The sequence below is a fragment of the Oncorhynchus clarkii genome, unplaced genomic scaffold, assembly GCF_045791955.1.
Source record: "Oncorhynchus clarkii lewisi isolate Uvic-CL-2024 unplaced genomic scaffold, UVic_Ocla_1.0 unplaced_contig_6237_pilon_pilon, whole genome shotgun sequence".
NCBI classification, from domain to species: domain Eukaryota; kingdom Metazoa; phylum Chordata; class Actinopteri; order Salmoniformes; family Salmonidae; genus Oncorhynchus; species Oncorhynchus clarkii.
Genome location: NW_027258037.1, coordinates 80,001 through 90,000, shown reverse-complemented (window position 1 = coordinate 90,000; position 10,000 = coordinate 80,001). Strand labels below are relative to the sequence as shown.

At 43.4% G+C, this 10,000-nt stretch overlaps 1 protein-coding gene across 3 annotated transcripts in view; it reads left to right on the top strand.

The window, feature by feature from the left end:
• LOC139394611 (glutamate receptor interacting protein 1) overlaps window positions 1-10,000 on the top strand; it is a 180,917-nt gene that overhangs the window by 101,524 nt on the left and 69,393 nt on the right. For all 3 annotated transcript variants that reach the window (XM_071142710.1, XM_071142712.1, XM_071142711.1), the window contains exon 13: window positions 5,387-5,532. In XM_071142710.1, coding sequence (XP_070998811.1) covers window positions 5,387-5,532 — 146 coding nt within the window. The remainder of the gene's footprint in view (window positions 1-5,386; window positions 5,533-10,000) is intronic.

The following is a 10,000-nucleotide window of genomic DNA, read 5'->3' as shown; positions in this document are numbered from 1 at the left end:
CCAGTTATTAACAGGCTAATTTCTTATCCACTTGATGGGTTCTTCTTAGATCTTAGACTTTTTTTTAGTTTGTTCATCAAAGAATGCAGATGAAAAAGTAGCCCCAGTTGATTGATCTCTTCAGTTTGTTTAGGCTGAAACTGACACACGTAGAGACATGTCAATTAGAGTAATACTGACTGGTTTGTCTGAGCTTTGACGTCAAGATATAACCGCAGTTTGTGTTTGTAGGACACTGATGTGATGGCCAAAAAAAGAGATTTGACTGTCTCACTAGCGAGGTTTCCATCCAATTGACGACAGATGTTCATGCGAATATAGAATAATTCTGAATAAAAACAACATGCTATTTTACCCCCATCAGAGATGTTTCCATCAAATGTACTTGCTGGGAATGAAAGGTTGTGATGAGGTAGTACACGATAAAAATGACTGTTGTGGTTTAAAGGCTGTGATGAGGTAGTACACAATAAAAATGACTGTTGTGGTTTAAAGGCTGTGATGAGGTAGTACACAATAAAAATGACTGTTGTGGTTTAAAGGCTGTGATGACGTAGTACACAATAAAAATGACTTGTGGTTTAAAGGCTGTGATGACATAGTACACAATAAAAATGACTTGTGGTTTAAAGGCTGTGATGACGTAGTACACGATAAAAATGACTTGTGGTTTAAAGGCTGTGATGACGTAGTACACAATAAAAATGACTGTTGTGGTTTAAAGGCTGTGATGACGTAGTACACGATAAAAATGACTTGTGGTTTAAAGGCTGTGATGAGGTAGTACACAATAAAAATGACTGTTGTGGTTTAAAGGCTGTGATGACGTAGTACACAATAAAAATGACTGTTGTGGTTTAAAGGCTGTGATGATGTAGTACACAATAAAAATGACTGTTGTGGTTTAAAGGCTGTGATGACGTAGTACACGATAAAAATGACTTGTGGTTTAAAGGCTGTGATGACGTAGTACACAATAAAAATGACTGTTGTGGTTTAAAGGCTGTGATGACGTAGTACACAATAAAAATGACTGTTGTGGTTTAAAGGCTGTGATGACGTAGTACACAATAAAAATGACTTGTGGTTTAAAGGCTGTGATGACATAGTACACAATAAAAATGACTTGTGGTTTAAAGGCTGTGATGACGTAGTACACGATAAAAATGACTTGTGGTTTAAAGGCTGTGATGACGTAGTACACAATAAAAATGACTGTTGTGGTTTAAAGGCTGTGATGACGTAGTACACAATAAAAATGACTGTTGTGGTTTAAAGGCTGTGATGACGTAGTACACGATAAAAATGACTTGTGGTTTAAAGGCTGTGATGACATAGTACACAATAAAAATGACTTGTGGTTTAAAGGCTGTGATGACGTAGTACACAATAAAAATGACTTGTGGTTTAAAGGCTGTGATGACATAGTACACAATAAAAATGACTTGTGGTTTAAAGGCTGTGATGACGTAGTACACGATAAAAATGACTGTTGTGGTTTAAAGGCTGTGATGACGTAGTACACGATAAAAATGACTGTTGTGGTTTAAAGGCTGTGATGACGTAGTACACAATAAAAATGACTGTTGTGGTTTAAAGGCTGTGATGACGTAGTACACAATAAAAATGACTGTTGTGGTTTAAAGGCTGTGATGACGTAGTACACAATAAAAATGACTGTTGTGGTTTAAAGGCTGTGATGAGGTAGTACACAATAAAAATGACTTGTGGTTTAAAGGCTGTGATGATGTAGTACACGATAAAAATGACTTGTGGTTTAAAGGCTGTGATGACGTAGTACACGATAAAAATGACTTGTGGTTTAAAGGCTGTGATGACGTAGTACACAATAAAAATGACTGTTGTGGTTTAAAGGCTGTGATGACATAGTACACAATAAAAATGACTTGTGGTTTAAAGGCTGTGATGACATAGTACACAATAAAAATGACTTGTGGTTTAAAGGCTGTGATGACGTAGTACACGATAAAAATGACTTGTGGTTTAAAGGCTGTGATGACGTAGTACACAATAAAAATGACTGTTGTGGTTTAAAGGCTGTGATGACGTAGTACACGATAAAAATGACTGTTGTGGTTTAAAGGCTGTGATGACATAGTACACAATAAAAATGACTTGTGGTTTAAAGGCTGTGATGACATAGTACACAATAAAAATGACTTGTGGTTTAAAGGCTGTGATGACGTAGTACACGATAAAAATGACTTGTGGTTTAAAGGCTGTGATGACGTAGTACACAATAAAAATGACTGTTGTGGTTTAAAGGCTGTGATGACGTAGTACACAATAAAAATGACTTGTGGTTTAAAGGCTGTGATGACATAGTACACAATAAAAATGACTTGTGGTTTAAAGGCTGTGATGACGTAGTACACGATAAAAATGACTTGTGGTTTAAAGGCTGTGATGACGTAGTACACAATAAAAATGACTGTTGTGGTTTAAAGGCTGTGATGACGTAGTACACAATAAAAATGACTTGTGGTTTAAAGGCTGTGATGACGTAGTACACAATAAAAATGACTTGTGGTTTAAAGGCTGTGATGACGTAGTACACAATAAAAATGACTTGTGGTTTAAAGGCTGTGATGATGTAGTACACAATAAAAATGACTTGTGGTTTAAAGGCTGTGATGACGTAGTACACGATAAAAATGACTTGTGGTTTAAAGGCTGTGATGATGTAGTACACAATAAAAATGACTTGTGGTTTAAAGGCTGTGATGACGTAGTACACAATAAAAATGACTTGTGGTTTAAAGGCTGTGATGATGTAGTACACAATAAAAATGACTTGTGGTTTAAAGGCTGTGATGACGTAGTACACGATAAAAATGACTTGTGGTTTAAAGGCTGTGATGACGTAGTACACGATAAAAATGACTTGTGGTTTAAAGGCTGTGATGATGTAGTACACGATAAAAATTACTTGTGGTTTAAAGGCTGTGATGACGTAGTACACGATAAAAATGACTGTTGTGGTTTAAAGGCTGTGATGATGTAGTACACGATAAAAATGACTTGTGGTTTAAAGGCTGTGATGACGTAGTACACGATAAAAATGACTTGTGGTTTAAAGGCTGTGATGACGTAGTACACGATAAAAATGACTGTTGTGGTTTAAAGGCTGTGATGATGTAGTACACAATAAAAATGACTTGTGGTTTAAAGGCTGTGATGACGTAGTACACAATAAAAATGACTTGTGGTTTAAAGGCTGTGATGACGTAGTACACGATAAAAATGACTTGTGGTTTAAAGGCTGTGATGACGTAGTACACGATAAAAATGACTTGTGGTTTAAAGGCTGTGATGACGTAGTACACAATAAAAATGACTTGTGGTTTAAAGGCTGTGATGACGTAGTACACGATAAAAATGACTTGTGGTTTAAAGGCTGTGATGACGTAGTACACAATAAAAATGACTTGTGGTTTAAAGGATGTGCCCACTCTGGTCTGGGTACCTGCTCTCTGGCCAACAGCTTGCAGATACAGTGCAGGTAGGCAGACACCGTGCAGGTAGGCAGACACCGTGCAGGTAGGCAGATTCAGTGCAGGTAGGCAGATTCAGTGCAGGTAGGCAGATTCGGTGCAGGTAGGCAGATACGGTGCAGGTAGGCAGATTCAGTGCAGGTAGGCAGATTCAGTGCAGGTAGGCAGATTCAGTGCAGGTAGGCAGATACGGTGCAGGTAGGCAGATTCAGTGCAGGTAGGCAGATTCAGTGCAGGTAGGCAGACACTGTGCAGATAGGCAGACACTGTGCAGGTAGGCAGATACTGTGCAGGCAGGCAGATACCGTGCAGGTAGGCAGATACCGTGCAGGTAGGCAGATACCGTGCAGGTAGGCAGACACAGTGCAGGTAGGCAGACACAGTGCAGGTAGGCAGATACTGTGCAGGTAGGCAGACACAGTGCAGGTAGGCAGACACAGTACTGGTAGGCAGACACAGTGCAGGTAGGCAGACACTGTGCAGGTAGGCATACACAGTGCAGGTAGGCAGACACAGTGCAGGTAGGCAGACACAGTGCAGGTAGGCAGACACAGTGCAGGTAGGCAGACACAGTGCAGGCAGACAGTGCAGGCAGGCAGACACAGTGCAGGCAGGCAGACACAGTGCAGGCAGGCAGACACAGTGCAGGCAGGCAGACACAGTGCAGGCAGGCAGATACAGTGCAGGTAGGCAGATACAGTGCAGGTAGGCAGCCTACATGATGAGATTATTATGGATGACATTGTTTTCATTTATCAAAATGGCCGCCAAGCACCGATCATCGTGTCACCAGAATGAGACCCTGGATATTCATTGGAAAGGAGCATCAAGCTCATCACTGCACTTTCACCCCCCATGGGAAGTTAATCATCACTTATATAAATCTGTAGCCTAATAAACTGCACGGTTTCCTGAGTCGTAGTGGGACGACCACACAACAAATCATTATTTAATCTGTAGTCTAATAAACTGCACGGTTTCCTGGGTCATAGTGGGACAAGTTAACTTTGTTAGGAGGGTCAGTATATTAATATTTATGAATTATTATATATGAATATTTATTCATTATTATATATGAATATTTATTAATGATTATATATGAATATTTATTAATTATTATATATTACTATTTTTGTTAATTATTATATATTAATATTTATTAATGATTATATATATGAATATTTATTAATGATTATATATATGAATATTTATTAATGATTATATGTGGATATTTATAAATTATTATTATATATGAATATTTATTAATTATTATATATGAATATTTATTCATTATTATTATTATATAGTAATATTTATTAATTATTATATATTAATATTTATTAATTATTATATATTAATATTTATTAATTATTATATATTAATATGTATTAATTATTATATATTCATATTTAATGTCAATGTAAAATGCTAGTCATATCCCAACGAGATGATTGAAACCTGCAGCACCTACATGGAAGGGATTGAATATCCTCCCGCCGAGCCCCAGATGAAGGCAGCTGATGTAATGGACCAGGGATTCATGTGAGAAGCTGCAGAAAGCAATTATCAGAGGAAGTAACCGATATGTCGTGAAAAGTGGCGGAGGTTTAATTGAGGCGATATAAGAACACTTTTCTGACCGTGTGTGTGTGTGTGTGTGTGTGTGTGTGTGTGTTGGTTAGTGTAGATAGAATTGATGTGGAATCTGTCTTTCCTTACTATGTCCAATGCTGGTCAAGTAAATGAATCCAGACACTAGCTAATTATTCAGATTCTAATTAATTTATTACCTCACAACCAAAGGGTGGTGCATTAGCTTTCGTTACAGCATGGTAATACTGTGATGTCATGTATGTTTGTGTACTTTGCAGGTGTGGGATTTTGCAGATAGGTGACCGTATCCTGTCTATAAACGGGATCCCTACAGAGGACAGCACCTTGGAAGAGACCAATCAGCTACTGAGAGACTCCAGCATCACCAGCAAGGTCTCGCTGGAGATAGAGTTTGATGTGGCAGGTACTGTACTCTACTGTACTCTACTGTACTCTACTGGGCTCTACTAGACTCTACAGGACTCTACTGGGCTCTACTGGACTCTACAGGACTCTACTGTAGTCTACTGGACTCTTACAGGACTCTACTGGACTCTACTGGACTCTACAGGACTCTACTGTAGTCTACTGTACTCTACTGGACTCTTACAGGACTCTACTGGACTCTACTGGACTCTACTGGACTCTACTGTAGTCTACTGTACTCTTACAGGACTCTACTATACTCTACTGGACTCTACTGGACTCTACTGGACTCTACAGGACTCTACTGTAGTCTACTGTACTCTACTGGACTCTTACAGGACTCTACTGTACTCTACTGGACTCTACTGGACTCTACTGGACTCTTCGGTACTCTACTGTAGTCTACTGTACTCTACAGGACTATACTGTACTCTACTGTACTCTACTGGGCTCTACTGGACTCTTACAGGAATCTACTGTACTCTACTGGACTCTACTGTAGTCTACTGTACTCTACTGGACTCTTACAGGACTCTACTGTACTCTACTGTAGTCTACTGGACTCTACTGGGCTCTACTGTACTCTACTGTGCTCTACTGTACTCTACAGGACTCTACAGGACTCTACTGTACTCTAAATGACTCTACTGTACTCTAAATGACTCTACTGTCCGTAGTGAAGCCTGCTGGTGGGGCCGTTCCAACAAGGGGTTTCATCATCACATCTCAGACACCCTCCCCGTCCATAGGGGTTTCATCATCACATCTCAGACACCCTCCCTCTCCGTAGGGGTTTCATCATCACATCTCAGACACCCTCCCTCTCCGTAGGGGTTTCATCATCACATCTCAGACACCCTCCCCATCCGTAGGGGTTTCATCATCACATCTCAGACAAGCAATGATGTCTTCACAGCATCTTCCACGCTGGGTTTATCTGTGATGTGCTTATGATTCACTCTGAACCCAAAACACCCTTTACTCCCCAAGACAGACCATAATGACTTTGACATTGGGCCGTTGCTACGGGGACAGACTTGAAATGTTCTTTATTCTGGTTATCAGAACCAATGTACCTTTTGATTCCTGGTCCAAAATGTCCCCCCATTAGAAACCATTATACTGAAGAGCTGCAGAGCAGGGATCCTTCAGCACTAATGGTTTGTTTCGGGTCTCTACTGGCTGATAGCTAGAAGAGGCTTGCTGCAGGTCTAGTCATCAGCAGACATAGCTGTTTTTAGCCTAGTCATTTAATTCAACATTTCTGGATGGATGGATGGATGGATGGATGGAGGGAGGGAGGGAGGGAGGGAGGGAGGGAGGGAGGGGGAGAGAGGGAGAGAGGGGGAGAGAGGGAGAGAGGGGGAGAGGGTGGAGAGAGAGGGAGGGAGAGAGAGAGAGAGAGAGAGAGAGAGGGAGAGAGAGAGCGGGAGATACAGAGAGAGAGAGGGAGATAGAGAGAGAGATAGAGAGAGAGAGAGAGGTAGGGAGGGAGATACAGAGAGAGAGAGAGAGGGAGACAGAGAGAGGGAGGGAGGGAGGGAGTTTATGTCCTTCTGCTCCCAGGAAGAGACGAGTGTTCATGAATTATGTAGAGATGATTGTAACAAGAATCAGCCTTAATGTCTAATAGCTACACGATCTCTTTCTGCAGCTCCAGATTCACTTGGTCTTTGTGACTGAGGTCACTGTGTGTCCTGGTGTTAGTGAGTCTGTGTTACTGAGGTCACTGTGTGTCCTGGTGTTAGTGAGTCTGTGTTACTGAGGTCACTGTGTGTCCTGGTGTTAGTGAGTCTGTGTTACTGAGGGCTGGTAGCTGGTGTTAGTGAGTCTGTGTTACTGAGGGCTGGTAGCTGGTGTTAGTGAGTCTGTGTTACTGAGGGCTGGTAGCTGGTGTTAGTGAGTCTGTGTTACTGAGGGCTGGTAGCTGGTGTTAGTGAGTCTGTGTTAATGAGGGCTGGTAGCTGGTGTTAGTGAGTCTGTGTTAATGAGGGCTGGTAGCTGGTGTTAGTGAGTCTGTGTTACTGAGGGCTGGTAGCTGGTGTTAGTGAGTCTGTGTTACTGAGGGCTGGTAGCTGGTGTTAGTGAGTCTGTGTTACTGAGGGCTGGTAGCTGGTGTTAGTGAGTCTGTGTTACCGAGGGCTGGTAGCTGGTGTTAGTGAGTCTGTGTTACTGAGGGCTGGTAGCTGGTGTTAGTGAGTCTGTGTTACTGAGGGCTGGTAGCTGGTGTTAGTGAGTCTGTGTTACTGAGGGCTGGTAGCTGGTGTTAGTGAGTCTGTGTTACTGAGGGCTGGTAGCTGGTGTTAGTGAGTCTGTGTTACTGAGGGCTGGTAGCTGGTGTTAGTGAGTCTGTGTTAATGAGGGCTGGTAGCTGGTGTTAGTGAGTCTGTGTTACTGAGGGCTGGTAGCTGGTGTTAGTGAGTCTGTGTTACTGAGGGCTGGTAGCTGGTGTTAGTGAGTCTGTGTTACTGAGGGCTGGTAGCTGGTGTTAGTGAGTCTGTGATACTGAGGGCTGGTAGCTGGTGTTAGTGAGTCTGTGTTACTGAGGGCTGGTAGCTGGTGTTAGTGAGTCTGTGTTACTGAGGGCTGGTAGCTGGTGTTAGTGAGTCTGTGTTACTGAGGGCTGGTAGCTGGTGTTAGTGAGTCTGTGTTACTGAGGGCTGGTAGCTGGTGTTAGTGAGTCTGTGTTACTGAGGGCTGGTAGCTGGTGTTAGTGAGTCTGTGTTACTGAGGGCTGGTAGCTGGTGTTAGTGAGTCTGTGTTACTGAGGGCTGGTAGCTGGTGTTAGTGAGTCTGTGTTACTGAGGGCTGGTAGCTGGTGTTAGTGAGTCTGTGTTACTGAGGGCTGGTAGCTGGTGTTAGTGAGTCTGTGTTACTGAGGGCTGGTAGCTGGTGTTAGTGAGTCTGTGTTACTGAGGGCTGGTAGCTGGTGTTAGTGAGTCTGTGTTACTGAGGGCTGGTAGCTGGTGTTAGTGAGTCTGTGTTACTGAGGGCTGGTAGCTGGTGTTAGTGAGTCTGTGTTACTGAGGGCTGGTAGCTGGTGTTAGTGAGTCTGTGTTACTGAGGGCTGGTAGCTGGTGTTAGTGAGTCTGTGTTACTGAGGGCTGGTAGCTGGTGTTAGTGAGTCTGTGTTACTGAGGGCTGGTAGCTGGTGTTAGTGAGTCTGTGTTACTGAGGGCTGGTAGCTGGTGTTAGTGAGTCTGTGTTACTGAGGGCTGGTAGCTGGTGTTAGTGAGTCTGTGTTACTGAGGGCTGGTAGCTGGTGTTAGTGAGTCTGTGTTACTGAGGGCTGGTAGCTGGTGTTAGTGAGTCTGTGTTACTGAGGGCTGGTAGCTGGTGTTAGTGAGTCTGTGTTACTGAGGGCTGGTAGCTGGTGTTAGTGAGTCTGTGTTACTGAGGGCTGGTAGCTGGTGTTAGTGAGTCTGTGTTACTGAGGGCTGGTAGCTGGTGTTAGTGAGTCTGTGATAGGGCTGGTAGCTGAGGGCTGGTAGCTGGTGTTAGTGAGTCTGTGTTACTGAGGGCTGGTAGCTGGTGTTAGTGAGTCTGTGTTAATGAGGGCTGGTAGCTGATGTTAGTGAGTCTGTGTTACTGAGGGCTGGTAGCTGGTGTTAGTGAGTCTGTGTTACTGAGGGCTGGTAGCTGGTGTTAGTGAGTCTGTGTTACTGAGGGCTGGTAGCTGGTGTTAGTGAGTCTGTGTTACTGAGGGCTGGTAGCTGGTGTTAGTGAGTCTGTGTTACTGAGGGCTGGTAGCTGGTGTTAGTGAGTCTGTGTTAATGAGGGCTGGTAGCTGGTGTTAGTGAGTCTGTGTTACTGAGGGCTGGTAGCTGGTGTTAGTGAGTCTGTGTTACTGAGGGCTGGTAGCTGGTGTTAGTGAGTCTGTGTTACTGAGGGCTGGTAGCTGGTGTTAGTGAGTCTGTGTTACTGAGGGCTGGTAGCTGGTGTTAGTGAGTCTGTGTTACTGAGGGCTGGTAGCTGGTGTTAGTGAGTCTGTGTTACTGAGGGCTGGTAGCTGGTGTTAGTGAGTCTGTGTTACTGAGGGCTGGTAGCTGGTGTTAGTGAGTCTGTGTTACTGAGGGCTGGTAGCTGGTGTTAGTGAGTCTGTGTTAATGAGGGCTGGTAGCTGGTGTTAGTGAGTCTGTGTTACTGAGGGCTGGTAGCTGGTGTTAGTGAGTCTGTGTTACTGAGGGCTGGTAGCTGGTGTTAGTGAGTCTGTGTTAATGAGGGCTGGTAGCTGGTGTTAGTGAGTCTGTGTTACTGAGGGCTGGTAGCTGGTGTTAGTGAGTCTGTGTTACTGAGGGCTGGTAGCTGGTGTTAGTGAGTCTGTGTTACTGAGGGCTGGTAGCTGGTGTTAGTGAGTCTGTGTTACTGAGGGCTGGTAGCTGGTGTTAGTGAGTCTGTGTTACTGAGGGCTGGTAGCTGGTGTTAGTGAGTCTGTGTTACTGAGGGCTGGTAGCTGGTGTTAGTGA